Here is a 16,754-nt window from a genome sequence, read left to right on the forward strand (position 1 = left end):
AGGTGCTTTTAAAACTCAACATTATTTCTGCACACATCGCCGCTCCCAGGTTATCGCAGGTGCGGCTGCACCGGATGCACTGTCCTAAAGCGGCACTGAATCTGGGTTCATGTGACAACTGTCTTACCTCTGAAGTCACTAATATTAGCACTGTTGTTGCGTGGGGCAGGAATGGTTCCTAATGTCATGTTTAAAAACAATCACTTTCAAAAAATACTTCTCAGGGCAGCACTATAATGTGATAAATTAATGTAAAAGCTCCGCGTGTTCAAGAAATTCACATTTTTTAAATTTACAGAGACTTTATCAATTCATAACAGCTTTATTCGGAGGAAAATATACATCCATAAAAGCATTCTAAAAACAAACCATAGTTAAATTGATCCGAAATACAGAATATGAGTTTAAAAATACAAACAATTTCCGTTAGTATTTTCAAAGGAACCACATGATCAATAATCAGAGTAAGCGGGGACCGGGTTACAGATAAAATAAATTACTACATTTCATAAACCTTAATAAATACAAATGTTATCACTGGGTATTTAAAACTATTCTATATACAATGTGTTAATCTTGGGATTTTATGAAAGTCTACATTTCATATTTACATTCAATCTAATAACATATTTTTACTTTATGCAAGAATGTGATAATATTGTAATGTGGTGAGCCTTGTGCAACACAGAAGCATAATGTGGAAAAAAAGCATATAAATACAATTACTATAAGAAAGTAATTCTACACATATGTTGTAACAATTTCGAATGCATCTAAGTGCGCCAATTCCTTTCTTTTCCTGATTGCACGCACGATGAAATGTACAAAGGTGCACATGTTCTTCATATTATCCAGGCCACATAAATAATTAAAAGCATTTTTATAATTAAACAATCTATTGGCAAGAAAAAGGGGTCTTATAATTAATTTCCTTACATCACTGTACAGAGTGCAAAATAGTATAAAGTGTAGCGTAGACTGAGGTGTTTTCCCATTACACGGGCAATTTGGTAGCTTTTGGAAACCTTTTTCCCTATCACAAAATGCTACAAGGTAGTGTACAGTGCCAAATCTCAACCTAGTCAGATAAAATCTGTGTTGGACATTTACTATCATTTTTAGGTAACTTTGTAAATCCGAAACAGAAGGGATTCGGCAGTAGGCAGTAATGTTGTATTTGTGTTTGACTTCGTTAGTTCAAACACCATTCATAAGCGAGATGTACCTCTGCTTCAAATCAATTTATTCTAATGTCTGGTATGGATATTAAGTCCCCTTTGTTAAAATATATCTTGCAATCCCTCAATAAGTTTTGAATGTACTCGAGCCATGGGATTTTTTCCAATTGTCGAGGGTCAGGCAATCTTTTATTATATCAGTCGTCAATTTTGCCTCATCCTTTACCCACAGCCTTTGCAAAAAAAGTGAGACCGGCTATTCTAATATTATCACTTATGTATGGTACAGCCAGTTCCCTATGTACAATGTAATTGGCTGTAGAGCTAGGTACTGCCAAACTCTTTTCAAAAGTTTATTTTGTTGTATTTGCAGTGAATCAATACTTGCTCTTTCTGCAAATTTCTGCTCCATAGCAGGCCCCAGTCACCCACTTTGTTCTATACAAACTAAGTATCTCCCTGACTGGCTTGTTTTCCATTTTAGATGAAAATCTAAAAATTCCCTCCACAACTCTTAAAAATGTCAAATTACTAGTATCAATATGTAGTCTCCAGCTGCCCATTCTATTAAAACAGAGGCCCAGGTAGACAAAGTTTGGAACTCTACCTATAGCCACTCCCCCCACACTGTGTTGTCTGCTCCTACCACATGTCATGACAAACGTTTTGGTCAGATTTAATTGCAAATCCTTTTCTGTCATATGCAGGGCGAACTTCTCGATTAAACATTGTAATACATTTGCTGTCCTTGACAAGAGGACAGGGTCGTCCACTTAGAGTAGTACTGGGGTAGTGCGACTTCCTACTTTGGGGCAATCTGCTTTTTGCTTTTGCAAAAAAGAGTCCACATTATTGATATATAGGGAGAACAACAATGGTGCAAATACGCATCCTTGGCGTACGCCTCTTGTAACCATGAAATCCTGTGTACATTCTCAGAGCTAGCACAGAAAGGTTTTAAGTGTCAGAGAAGCACTGGGCGCTCTGCCATAAGTGGACGCATAAGAAGTTATGGGGTGCTAGGAGTGGGTGGTGCAACTGGGTGAGTGGAAAAACCCTTGTAACCACTCAAAGATTAACCAGCACCGCTGACTAAGCAAAATGTTCAAAGCAGGAATACCCTATGCACACACATGTAAAATCATAACAATTGTCAATCCATTACTGTAACACCCAAGAATAACAATCATGTCCGTGCAACAAATTGGTAAATGTGTTTGGGCTCTTGAAGGGTTTCTAGCATGTATATACGATCTTACGCCTAACACACTTTAGCTAGATCTGTCCTAAGGATTATGGACATTAATAAGTATTAGGTATGGTTATTTTCCTCTACATACACAGAAAATAGTTATGATTGACCCCTTTGTTATTCTTGGGTGTTACAGTAATGGATTGACAATGACACCTTTTCCTTCACTCAGGGACATACCATCGATGGTCATCTGGGCAACTGTCTATCTACCCCAGCCGTGATTATGCTATCAATAATCCGTTTTCTTCCACATAAACTTGGAAGGGAGTTGCGAGCCCCCGAGAGCTAACAGGGGTTACAGTTCCAAATGGGCGCTAAAACCTCTCACACACCATGAGACCTTCATAAGCTGGATTTTCTCCACGATTGTCTGCCTTTCCATAACGGAGGTATTTCTTTGTACCCTTGCTTCTAGTGCCATATCTACTTCCTCGCTTTCACTGACCAGGTCACGGGCCCTACCGGGTCGGAAATATCCCCGGCGGAGCGGTGAGTGGCCTTTCACACGAAAAGTCTTTATTTTTTTTCTGCTGCTTTTTCATAAGGTTTTTATCTTTTAGGTGATTACTGATAAGGCTCTCCTCCTTCTTCCCCCCTCTTTTTTCTCTCTTTTTTTTCCTTGACCCCATAGACCCTTTTCCCTAGATACAGCCGATTTTGAGGTATGTTTTGTTTCGGTAACAGAATGTGTTTCACACCCCACTGGCTACGTTTCACTGCTCGTTACACCTCTGTGTGAATGCGCCGACCACGATTATCAGCACCAGATCACTTATAGACACAGATGTTATCTTGATGACTATCCTGTTTCTTCTGTCAGCCTGCACTCCCGTTTGTTTTAATGTTTATCGATTGTGTTCACTTTTTCTTCATGTACAATTCCAAGTCACTTCGAACACAAACACTTTTCGGCACATACCTTAAGGCGGCATATCAACACCCGACATCTGCACATCATTGAGTGCACAGGAGTCTTCTAAAGACCAGTTAATATTTGATACTAGTGGACATATCTATAAGAATGTACTCAGTACAAGTCTTTGATTGGGGAGGTTTGTCAACATGTGGGATACTCCATTTTCATTTTTTGTTATTCCCAGCCCTGAGGATTCGCGGAAGCGATGAAACACGTGTCGGCTGGCTGCTTTCTTGTGAAGGAAAATTAAAGAACTCCAATGGACTGATACTGCACAAAAGATCCCTTATTTTCTGCGGTCTTGTTTACTTTACTTCTGTTTATTTATCTGTATACGTTGTTATGATTTTACATGTGTGTGCATAGGGTATTCCTCCTGTGTACATTCTCCTTTACACCCAAAACGAACAAATAATAAATTGGAGATAGGAATATAATAATTTCGTTTGGTGCTCCTATCTCTTTTTTAAGTTTTTTAAGTTCGCGCTTGTAAGGTCCACAAAGCAACATAGACAGAGACTTTATCATATGTTACATGATGTCTGGTGTAGGATCCACATAGCAAACATTTTCTGGGCTTGATTTAATATTGTATAAGGAAAAGAGATGTGTAGTGGCCAGTTTGATGTGAGGCTTCTGGTTGTCATTGCAACATGTGAGATGGTCATTCTGAAGAAGATTCTTTGAAATGTTGGTGTTTAAACTGGGGATAGACAGCTGAGGTGTGAGCTATGCACATCGGGGTCACCTGACATCTATTAATTACTAAATCTACATGAAAGAAACCTTCTTTTTATGTCACTGGAATTACTAACCCTCCCAGGAGACTTATCCCAAAAATGGAGAGTTGAATTATTTGAAAGAGTCTCTGCTTGTGCTCCTTGTTACATTATTATCACTGCAGAAGGGGGTCAGTGGCAGGGGAGAGGGGCTGATACTTTGCAGCTCTCACACCAGCTTCATCTCTGCTCCTCCATAGAGATAGAAGATCGGGAATAGCCTCTCTTTGAAGGGTATATGGGGGAAGGTGTAAAGATGCTCCATGGAGTCAGCATTGTACAGGGACAGCCGCCCCCCCTCGTAGTCCAGATACACCCCCAGCTTCAGGGGCTTCTCACGAGGAGACAGAGGGGTCTCAGGGGTGGTGAGAGCCTCATAGTTACCATCACACCCCTCCACAGCCCAGACTCCCTCCTCAGGTGACACTGTGAAGTATTCCTTCCTGTTCACAGACTCTGCTGCAGCACCCACGTGCCACCTAACCCCCTCCTGAATCAGCTGCACCTCCCAATAATGTCTGCCGGAGGTGTACCCCTCACTCCCCAGCACACAGGGCCAATAGGTGAATCTCTTGGGGGTGTCCGGCAGGGGCTGGGCTGTGTCTGTGTCTCTCACACATCTCCACCCGTCAGACAGGCGGAGCCCACGATGAGCTGTGTCAGGATCCAGAGTCACCATCACTGCAGAGAAGAGATTCATAATAAGGATTTATTGACACAAATAAAGGCCATAATTACTGCTTTCTGTTTTACATATGATTAATTTAAACCATATCTTCCGTGTGCTAGAGAGCAAACAGCACTAGTCTCCTCAATAAAGCGTGCATTCATCTAGACCACACACTACACTAAACAGCACACTCCACTACACAGGGCCCGATGTACAAAATGAACTTAAGACTCAATCCTAAACTTACTACTACTTTGGTATTCACAGAATGCACTTACTACTTTTGGCATTCACAGAATGAACTTACTACTTTTGGTATTCACAGAAGTTAGGATTTTGTCTTAAGACAAACTTAAGACAGACTTAAGAAAGACTTAAGACAGACTTAAGACAAAATCCTAACTTCTGTGAATACCAAAAGTAGTAAGTTCAGTCTGTGAATTCCAAAAGTAGTAAGTGCATTCTGTGAATACCAAAATAGTTGTAAGTTTAGGATTGAGTCTTAAGTTCATTCTGTGAATCGGGCCCACGGAGAGGAAATTCTACTACACACTATTTTATTTATTTTTTATTTATTTATTTATTTATTTGAACTTATATTGCGCGCAGCTACCCTCAATGGGTTTCCCGGCGCCAGAGATAGATAAAAGACAGAAAAACAAGCATAAGGCCCAAAAACGGAACAAACAGTGCAGGGAAATTAATTGAACAAAAGGGTCTTCAGTTTTTTACGAAAAGGGAGAAGATCAGTCTCGGCTTTCAAAGCCGGCGGAAGAGCATTCCACATCTTTGGGCCAAGATAAGAAAACAAGCGGCCGCCCATTTTAGCCAGTTTGATTCTGGGAACAGAGAAATCGCCACTAGTGGAAGATCTTAAAGTTCGACCAGGCTTATAGATTTGGACAAGGTTCTGCAGGTATTTAGGGGCAGAACCTTGCCTGATTTTAAAGAGGAGGCATAAGGTCTTAAATTTTACACGGTTCGGGACTTTAAGCCAATGAAGGTCACGCAGAGCCTGAACTGCGGAGGATCTCCGGGGTACATTGCACAATAAACGAGCTGACGAGTTTTGCACCACTTGAAGCTTATTTATAGTGGCCTTATCGGCCCCAAGATAGAGCACATTCCCATAATCAATACGAGAAATCACAAGAGCCTGGACGACAGTTCTCCGAGTAGAGCAAGGCAGCATCCATAGGATCTTCTGCAACCATCTTAAGGTGGAAAAACAGATTGCAGCGAGCTTTGTTACCTGCTGTCTCATAGAGAGCCTATCGTCTATGAGGAAACCTAGGTTGCGGGCGACGGGGGCTGGATTCGGCAAAGGACCCATATCACTGGGCCAATGCCGTGGGCCCCACAGATCTTTATTCTTGCCCAGGATAACAACCTCGGTCTTGTCACCGTTGAGCTTGAGCAGATGGTCATGCATCCAAGCAGCAACGTGTGACAGGCCAGATTTCAAGGCAGAGACCTCATGGCCCTCACTGCTGGAAAGAGAGAACACGATCTGCGTGTCGTCGGCATACGAATAGATTGTCAACCCGGCGTCCTCCACAATGGTAGCAAGGGGTCTGATATAGATATTAAACAGCAGAGGGCTGAGAATCGACCCCTGGGGGACGCCGTATGCCGATGGATAGATATCAGATTCAGCTTCTGTCGAAAACACCTGAAAGGTGCGCTCACCTAAAAAGGAGGCAATCCAGGCCAGCGCAGATCCAGCAACACCAAGGGAGCGGAGAGAGTCAAGAAGAATGGAATGAGACACGGTATCGAACGCTGCACTCAAATCCAAAAGGATGAGTGCAAAGGTCTCCCCGCGATCGATACCGTGCCGAAGCCTCTCCGTCACCCCGAGGAGTGCGGATTCAGTGGAGTAGTGAGCGCGAAACCCGGATTGGGACGGATGAAGATATCCCACGTTCTCGACAAACGAATTAAGCTGAGTGTTCACATGTCGTTCCAAGATTTTAGAACATACAGGCAGCAGGGATATGGGCCTGAAATTGGCTAAGTTAGAGGTGTTCCCGCCGGTCTTTTTCAGCAAGGGAACAACCATGGCATGCTTCCACTCCTGCGCCACCAGAGACTCTGTAAGAGATGTATTTAGGAGTCTCATTAGGACTCTCCATGGCTCGAGGTCCAACAGTTTTAGGATTTTCACAGGAACAGGATCCCGAGGGGAGCCTGACCTAATACTGTTCAGGCACGATGAGAAGGTGATATCAGCAAACAAAAGCCAGTCGTGAATATACATTGAAGGGGGAGGAAGAGGACTGCTAAAAGTAGCCACCGGTAGGGAGTCAGCAAGTGGCGGGGAAGTAATCAAGGATTCATGGATACGCTCCACCTTAGAGATAAAAAAATCTGCGATGGCATCACACTGTGGTTTATCCAAAGCCGGAGGAGAGGGTACCGTGTCTGCTCCCGTTAGCTTCTTCACCACTGCAAAAAGAGTCCGTGGACAGTTCTGTGCCTGAGTGATCGTGGATGCCGTAAAGGTGGCCTTGGCCAATTTACAGTTAGCATGGTAGCTCTTTAATGCTACTTTATAAGCCACCTTACCAGGGGTAGAATAGGAAAGCCTCCATTTTCTTTCCAAAGCCTTGCACTTGGCTCGTTGTAATTTTAATTCTTCAGAGAACCAAGGTGCAGGAGGATGAAGGGATCTGTGGTTATTAGATAAAGGACTGCACAACACAGAATGCTACTGTGATGTCACCTGCATGTGGTTCTGGAGTAGAACCACATGCAAAGTAATAAAATGACTAATATACAGGAATGGTTCCATATCTGTTATGTTTGTGTCATCCAGTGGTCAGTTGCTTAGAACGGGCAATTGATGAGGTGTATCATTAATAAACCTTGTAATTTATCCTACAGTGTGTGAGGAGTCATTTTATTGAATATGACACTGGTAAAGCTGGATGGTGGTACACCTCAACCTGGAGTAGACGGTTAAATCAGTCGGCGCAGAAATCAATTATTGGGTGACTTGTGGCGAGAAGAAGGAATCTGGCATGAGCTTACCAGCACTTGCAGTGTTGTTCCTTTGGACTATTTATGGTCACCTGAAGTTGTTTTGGAAGCAAAGGAAAGCTGCATTAAGTAAGCTGTTCTCCGTTTAAAAGATGTTAGTTCAGGCCTATGTATATTGGAGGTGGCGCTCGAGCGTAGAGCTGGGCTGCAGGAGCGTTCCAGTTATCAGTGGGCGTGTGATATCGAAGGAAGTTCCAGCATTGAAGAAAACAACAAAGCAAGCCCCATCTGCCTGCAGAAATCAACGTAGGGGGCCGGTCAGAAGCCATCTTTAGTGAGGAAATTAATAGTTTAACAACACAAACTGCTTGACCTCCTGCACTGACGTGATTTCCGGCTCGGGGTAGCGGCTGCCAGCACTAAGCAACAGCAGTGACTGCCACACCACGGAAGAGGTGACTGATGCCAGAGAACTCGCTTTCCCTCCGATGACGGTTGCCTCTGGACAGAAGGTACAGCTGTGCCGGTGTCATTCCTCGGGAACAGATACTTTTGTAGTTCTGCATTTGGGAATTTCGGTGACAGGCACACCTAAGCCTGTTACTACATAATTGAAGTAGTGTAACAAGGTGGAAATCATCCGATTTCATAAGCTTGACTCTACCTGTTTTAGCCAATGTATGTCCCGTGTGGACCAGTGGATGAGCACAAACTACCTAAAACTTAATGGAGGTAAAACGGAGGTTCTCCTGCTGGGCTACTACACACCTTTTTGGTCGCAGAGTTGGTGGTCAGCTAGCCTTGGAGATTTTCCAGTCCCAGTTAAGAAGGTGAAGAATTGAGGCATCATCTTTGATGACAAACTGACTTTTCAAAATCAGATTAATAAGGTCTCATCTTTGGTCTTCCTGACTCTAATGACAATCAGGAATGTTCGCTCTTTTATCCCTCCAAAAGCAGTAAAAACACTTGTGACTGTTCTGGCCTTGGCTAGACTTGATTACAGTAATGCCTTGTATGTGGGCCTTCAAAAACAGCATATGCTCAAACTACAGTGGCTGCAAAACGCAGCCGCCAGATTGCTGTTGGACATTCCCAAATTTCAGTCTATCTCCCAAAGTTTAAGAAAACTTCACTGCCTCCCAGTGAAAAAAAGATATATTTTAAATCCTTATGCTTAGCTTTTAAAGCTCTGCGTGTGAACGGTCCTCTGTTCCTGAAACAACACATCTCCTGGTACCATCCTGCTAGAAACTTAAGATCATCACAGAGCAAACTACTCCAAACCCCCAGATTCAACAAGGCACGCTAGGGGGGGGAGGGAGAGGGAGGGTGGAAGAAGCTTTGTTCTAGGCACAGTGAAATTGTGGAACTCATTCCAATAGTTATCAAGATCAGCCATATGTTGCTTTCTTTCAGAAAATCACTAAAAACCTGGCTGTTCCCCAACTAAGTTTCTCGTCTCTGTTATTTCTGGCAATCTACCGCACAGTGCCTGGACGCCATTGCGCATTCATGTGCTATGTAAATTTCAAAATCAAATCAAACCTACATTTGTGAATTCAGATGACAGTCTCACCTAAGCTTGTCTCTGGAAGGAATACATTATTTGAGAATTTGGTGACCAGCACATTTAATGGGGCACTGCAAGTTTGCATACTAGATTATATTTTTGTGGTTGTTTCGAATCAGCAAGCAATATCCTTGTAAAGGGGTATGGCTATACAATGGCAGCACAGTATGTCATGTGTTGTTAAGTAGGTGTTTCTGAGTTAATATTTATCAAAAGAAAGAATACAATTTATTCTTTCGGAGGCGTCAAGAATTTTCACATCTATTAAGGAGACGGAGGCGAGGATTATGCTTCTCTTGCTTTAATGAAAGAACACAGCAGCCAATAAACTTTAACTACCATAACCCCGGAAGGACAACCCCCTCCATCGTATGCACCAATCACGTAACCCTCAAAGGTATAAATGTCATTGTACACTATTCTTCTTCCTCATTCTTTGCAAACCATTAAACACAGTCCTTTAACTTGACTGTTGAAAGGCGCTAATTACTTTATCGCTCAAACCGTAACGTTAATCACAGGAACACCTTTCCGTTCATCCCGATAGGACTCCATCTTGATTTTTCAAGTCGATTTACTCTGGTCTCCTGAAAAAAGAACACAAGTTGTAATATACCACTCATTGGATATACCTCCAACATTATTACAGGCGTGAAGAAATCCAACATCATTGTGAAGTTCATGATAATGTAGGGGCCCCGGAAATATCGCTTGAATTGATGAGGCTAAGGGACCTACCAAGCGAGCTAATGTCCTCAAGGATATAGTCGGAGAGGCAAGCGCTCTCTTCAACTCCTTCTTGATTGCTACTCTTGTTTTTTGTGGTAACAGTAATTGAGCTACAATCAAGTTCAGTGTCCAGTTTCCTTCCTGTTTGCCCGCCTACCTCGCTGCCCTCCGCTCTCCCTCCCCGCTTCCCGCCTCCCGCCACCGCCTGTGGCCACGCCCCTTTTCTCTTCTGTTCCCTCCCCGCTCCCGCCTCCCAGCTGCTCCGCCCACCCGCGCACTTGGCCTTAAATGGCGACCGTGCGACGCAGGTGAGTGTGACCCACTTGTGGGACACCCCCGCGCCGCACGGCCACCAGCTGCTGCGTGTGTCTCCCTCTGCCTGCCTCCTGCCTCGCCGCCGGCCTCGCTGACGCCTGGCCGTTCCCCTCTGGTTTTGCCAGTGTTTTTGCCCAAAATTTGTGCTTGTTTTTTTTTCTGTGCCGTCCGATCGCTTTTTAGCTGTTTTTCCTCTGTTTTGCCCGTCTATTGTGCCTGTATTCCCTTGTGCTGTACCATCGTTTTCCTTCCTGTTATTGCCTTATTTTTCCCTCCATTTGTGCCTGTTAATGTAATTTTATCCTCTTTGCCGTGTCCAGTTTCCTTCCTGTTTGCCCGCCTACCTCGCCGCCCTCCGCTCTCCCTCCCCGCTTCCCGCCTCCCGCCACCGCCTGTGGCCACGCCCCTTTTCTCTTCTGTTCCCTCCCCGCTCCCGCCTCCCAGCTGCTCCGCCCACCCGTGCACTTCGCCTTAAATGGTGACCGTGCGAACGCGCAGCGGTCACGCGCAGCGGGCGCGCCGATTGTGCGCCGAAGGCGCGCCAAAGGTAAGCCCGTCTACGCCCGTCCGCGCCTGGACCGCGCCCAGTGCCAGGACCCCTGGCCCACGAGGACCCCGACCGACCCGCCTGACGTACTCCGCCGCCACCCTCACCACTCTCAACACCGGCCGACTCCCAGAATGCCATCGAGCCACTCCACGACGTACCCACGGACCTTTCAGCTGCCACGCCTGCAAGTTCACCTGCACCCGGACCTGCCCCGCACCAGCACCCGCCAAGTCGAACACCAGCAGCACCCACCTCAAGTGCATCCTGCTCAACACCCGCTCCGTCCACAGACACGCCATCGAACTCTGGAACCTTCTAGACGCCACAGCCCCTGACGTTGCCTTCCTCACGGAGACCTGGATGAACGCCTCTTCAGCTCCCGACATCGCCATCGCCATCCCAGAGGGCTACAAGATCGTCCGGAGGGACCGAAACGCCAACCAGATGGGAGGAGGCATCGCCATCATCCACAGGAGCACCATCCGTCTCACGACCAGCACCGACAACACTCTGACCAGCGCCGAACACCTGCATTTCCAGATCCACACCAACCCGAACACCACCCTCAGAGGCACCCTGATCTACCGACCCCCTGGACCACGCACGCAATTCAGCGAGGACATCGCCGACTTCGTCAGCCCGCATGCCCTCCCCTCCGCTGACTACATCCTCCTGGGAGACCTCAACTTCCATCTGGAGAACAACAACGACCGCAACACCAGCACCCTGCTCGACAACCTCGCCAACCTGGGACTCAAGCAACTGGTGTCCACCCCCACCCACCTCGCCGGACACACACTCGACGCAGTCTTCTCTTCCAGCACAGACATCGACTTCAGCCACGCCACAGAGCTTCAATGGACGGACCACAGCTGCGTCCACTTCACCTTCAAGAGAACAACGACCCACCAACACCAGCAACAGGCCGCCCGCAGAAGCTGGAACAAGATCACAGCAGACCAGCTCGCCACCTCCCTGAGCCAGCACCCTCCTGCCAGCTCAGCGATCCCCAGCCAGGCCGCCGACAACCTCACGGAGTGGATCAGCAACTGCGCGGACGAACTCGCCCCACTGAGGACCCCGCCTAGCAGACCCGGCAGCAAGAAGGCCCCATGGTTCACCGACGAACTCAAGAGCTCCAAGAAGAACTGCCGAGCCCTCGAGAAAGTCTGGAGAAGGGAACCGACACCAGACAACAGGACCTCCTTCAAACTTGCCACCCGGAAACACCACCAGCTGATCCGCGCCGCCAAGAAAACAGCATTCAAGGACCGGTTGTACAACAACGCACACAACTGCAAGGAACTCTTCAACATCGTGAAAGAGCTTTCCAACCCCAGCGCAGGAAACAACGACATCACCCCATTGCAAGACCTCTGCAACTCCCTCGCTTCATACTTCCACAACAAGATCGCGGACATACACAACAGCTTCAACAACCAACCAACGCACACCATGACCGAACAACCACCCCCCACCACCACCCTCCACGCCTGGCCCCCGATCAGCACCGAAGACACCATCCGCACGATGAACTCCATCCACTCCGGATCACCGACCGACCCCTGCCCTCACCACGTCTTCAACAAGGCCGACGCTGTCATCGCACCCCACCTGCGAGACATCATCAACACATCCTTCGACACCACCATCTTCCCTGAGAGCTGGAAACACGCCGAACTCAGCGCTCTACTCAAGAAACCAACAGCGGACCCCACCGACCTCAAGAATTACCGCCCCATCTCGCTCCTCCCGTTTCCAGCCAAAGTCATCGAGAAGACCGTCAACAAGCAGATGGCCGCCTTCCTCGAGACGAACGGATCCCTCGACCCCTCACAGTCCGGCTTCCGAGCCAACCACAGCACCGAGACCGCCCTCATCGCCGCCACCGATGACATCCGAGCCCTGATGGACAATGGAGAAACAGCGGCCCTCATCCTCCTAGACCTCTCTGCGGCATTCGACACGGTCTGCCACCGCACCCTAGTACGGCGCCTCAGCAACATCGGAATCCAGGACAAGGCGCTGGAATGGATCATCTCCTTCCTCGACGGAAGAACACAGAGAGTCCGCCTACCACCGTACAAGTCAGAGGCCTCCGAAGTCATCTGCGGCGTCCCCCAAGGATCATCTCTGAGCCCCACCCTCTTCAACGTCTACATGAGCCCCCTCGCGGCCATCGTACGCAAACACAACCTCAGCATAATCTCCTACGCCGACGATACCCAGCTGATCCTCTCCCTGACCAACGACCCCGCCACCGCCAGAGCCAACCTGCACGAAGGGATGAAAGAGGTAGCCGAGTGGATGACGACCAGCCGCCTGAAACTGAACTCGGACAAGACGGAGGTCCTCATCCTGGGCTCCTCACCCTCCGCCTGGGACGACTCCTGGTGGCCTCCCGCCCTGGGCACCGCACCCAAACCGACAGACCATGCACGCAACCTGGGCTTCATCCTGGACTCCTCCCTCTCCATGACCAGGCAAGTCAACAACGTCTCCTCGGCGTGCTTCAACATCCTACGCATGCTACGGAAGATCTTCTGGTGGATCCCCACCGAGACCAGGAAGACCGTCACCCAGGCCCTCGTCACCAGCCGACTGGACTACGGCAACGCCCTCTACGCCGGGACCACCGCCAAGCTCCAGAAGAGACTCCAGCGGATCCAGAACGCCTCAGCCAGACTCATCCTCGACATCCCACGAACCAGCCACATCTCCGGACATCTGAGAGACCTTCACTGACTCCCCGTCAACAAAAGAATCACCTTCCACCTCCTCACCCACGCACACAAAGCCCTACACGACCAAGGCCCGAGCTACCTCAACAGCCGAGTCAACTTCTACGCTCCCAAACGCCACCTCCGATCAGCCAACCACGCCCTCGCCGCCGTCCCCCGCATCCGAAGAGCGACTACAGGAGGAAGGTCCTTCTCCTACCTGGCCGCCAAGACCTGGAACTCCCTCCCTCCCGACCTGCGCCTGACCCAAGACCACCTCTCCTTCAGGAAGAAGCTGAAGACCTGGCTGTTCGAGCAGTAGCGGCAAACCCCCCCCCCCCCCCCCCCCCCCCCCTCCCCGCCCCAGCGCCTTGAGACCCTACGGGTATGTAGCGCGCTTTATAAGTGTCAATGATTGATTGATTGACTTGAAACCCCAGGAATTACATTGATTGTGCCGGAGTCAAAATAGACGACGAACCCTACCTCTTGCAGGAGTCAGATCATCCAGGTTAGATGAAGAAGTACTGTGTCCATAGTCTGAGCAATAATAAGGATATCGTCCAAATAAAATATGAGTCTGACCCCTCTTTTCCTCAGATATCCTCAGATATTGAACCACGTGTTTTAACAATTTGGTGAAGCACCAAGGTGCGAACGAGAGACCGAATAGCATGGCTGAAGACTCCAACTATCTGTCTCTCCATTGGAACTTTAAGAACCTCCGACGTTGAGGGAAAATGGGCACTGCCAGATAAGCATCTTTCAAATCCATGTATGGCCTCCATTTTGAAATGGAGATACACTACCCAGGAGTTGAAATCTCAGAGGTTTAACATGAGTCTGAAACTGTGATCTTTTATTAGGACCAGAAATATTGTGCTTATGAAGCCCTGAGGGTGTGGAAGCATTTCTACAATTGCGCCTTTCTTCATCGATGAGTCCACTTCTTTGTCTATGAAAGACATTTCTACGTGGGAAAAATGTAGGGGTGAAGGAATGTGTTTTTGCTGAGGGGAGGCGTAAAACTCAATCTGAAACCCCTGTACTGTCTAAAGTAGCCACGGGTCGTTTGTTAGGTGCTCCCACATGTGATGGAACAAGGCAATCCGACCTCCCACCATAACGTCCCCGGCCAAATTTACCTGAATATGAGGTGTCTCCTGAATTGTTCTGTCCCTTGTAACCTCCTCTGTTTTGTCTGCCTCTGCAACCACGATTTCAGGTGGGGTAGAAATTGGAACGCTGGGCTCCACCTTGGCCACATTTGTCATAACATCTAGAGGTCTGGTTAAAACCTCGGCCAGTCACTCGACCCCTGAAGCGCTTGGCCCTGTTAAAAAGGCCAGTATGGAAAACTTTCTTTATGGTTGACTGAGCTTTGTCTAGAGCTGAAAACGTCCCCACATATTTTCCCATCTCTTTTACAAATGTATCTCCAAAGAGCATGCCATTTGCCAGGTTGCCGGCCTCTGTAGTGGCCATATCTGCCAATTGCGGGTCAATACTCATAAGGAATGATCTCCTCCTTTCCGTTGAGAGGGTGCAATTTCTATTACCTTGGAAGCATAATGTCCTCTGTGCCCATTCCAGGATCTCCGAGGGATCCAGAGGTGTATTCGAGTTTTTAGCCATTACTGCTGCGTCAAGGATCTTGGTGATGTGCCCTGATATGTCCATAAGTTTATCCTGACATCCCTTCCATGCTCGATCTAGCCCTTTCTTGGGGACTTTGGCAAATTTTTTCTTGAATGTGGCATATTAGAGTCTAATTCCGGATAATCCGCCACTTTTCCCAGCAGAGAAGGCCTTGGACACTCTGGGCCCGATTCACAGAACTAACTTAAGACAAAATCCCAAACTTACTACTTTTGGTATTCACAGAAGTTAGGATATTGTCTTAAGTTTGTCTTAAGACAAACTTAGGACAGACTTAAGACAAAATCCTAACTTAAGTCTGTCTTAAGTCTGTTTTAAGACAAACTTAAGACAAAATCCTAACTTCTGTGAATGCCAAAAGTAGTAAGTTTAGGATTTTGTCTTAAGTTAGTTCTGTGAATCGGGCCCTCTGTGCGCAGCATAGAGTGAACCTCACCTTCAAAATTCTGCCTGAGGTTTTCCTGCACATAGTGTGCCACCTCGAAACATGGTGCCCACTCTGTAGATCTTGGGTGTACGATATTCCTGGGATCCAACAATAAATGTTTATTAGTCTGTTGGCCTTCCACATTATGGGACTTTCATTTACGCTTTGTCGCCTTTTTTGGACCTTCTGGCTCCTGATCCGAATCAGATGTGTCCGGCGCGGCAGGAGAAGACTTACTCTGCCTCCCCTGGAGTTAGGAATGAAGAATTACTAGATGAGAGGGAGCAGCCATAACCATGATCCTTAATTACATTAGCTGCCATTCGTGATAGAACTTCAGCTGAGGAGTGGCATGAAGCTTCACCCAAAGAGGCATTAAAATTACATTTGCCATCATTTTTTATGGCCTTAGTGAAAGGTTGGAAGACTTTTATTACCACCTTGTTCACAGATCCCTTGATGTGGGTATCCAGAGCTTCCACCAATTGTTCTTCCATTTGGTGCTCATAAGGCACATCTTTGTAAACTGCATACTCATCAAACTCTACCCAATGGCCATCCTCCCCGGTGTAGTACGCCATTGTATTATAGGCGGTATGGAGGAGATTCAGGGGGGGGGGGGGGAGAAAACCCAGGGGTGTCGAGAATAATATGGACTAAACTGAAACTAAACTGCAATTGCAATTTACTCAGTTGACCCTGACTAACCTATCCCTAGTTATCACACCAGACACTCTTCCCACAACTTACTTGCCCAGCTAACCAATTTTTCTCTGTGGAGGGAGCCACCCCTTATTTTCCCCTCAGGCAGTGCCTTAATCTGTTTAATCGGCACGTTGGGCTTTCAGTAGGGACCGGGGATTGATCAAGTGCACAAGTGTGCGAGGAGCCAATCGTTAATGTAAAAACGATCCAGCTGGTCGCGCTTGCGAGCGCAAAATGGGCATCAAAAAGGGACACACAGAGCACGTCTGTCCCGCTCCACACCAACTCGCCCAGTG

The 16,754-nt window shown here is 47.3% G+C and overlaps 1 protein-coding gene across 1 annotated transcript in view; it reads right to left on the reverse strand.

The window, feature by feature from the left end:
- Nucleotides 1-363: 363 nt before the first annotated feature.
- Nucleotides 364-16,754, reverse strand: part of LOC147710210 (E3 ubiquitin-protein ligase TRIM39-like) — a 61,374-nt gene continuing 44,983 nt past the window's right edge. Inside the window, exon 4 of the mRNA XM_086920886.1 lies at nucleotides 364-4,809. Within this exon, the coding sequence (XP_086777012.1) occupies nucleotides 4,298-4,809 (512 nt within the window). The 3' untranslated portion in view covers nucleotides 364-4,297. The remainder of the gene's footprint in view (nucleotides 4,810-16,754) is intronic.

Source organism: Lissotriton vulgaris, chromosome 5 (assembly GCF_964263255.1).
Source record: "Lissotriton vulgaris chromosome 5, aLisVul1.2, whole genome shotgun sequence".
NCBI lineage: Eukaryota > Metazoa > Chordata > Amphibia > Caudata > Salamandridae > Lissotriton > Lissotriton vulgaris.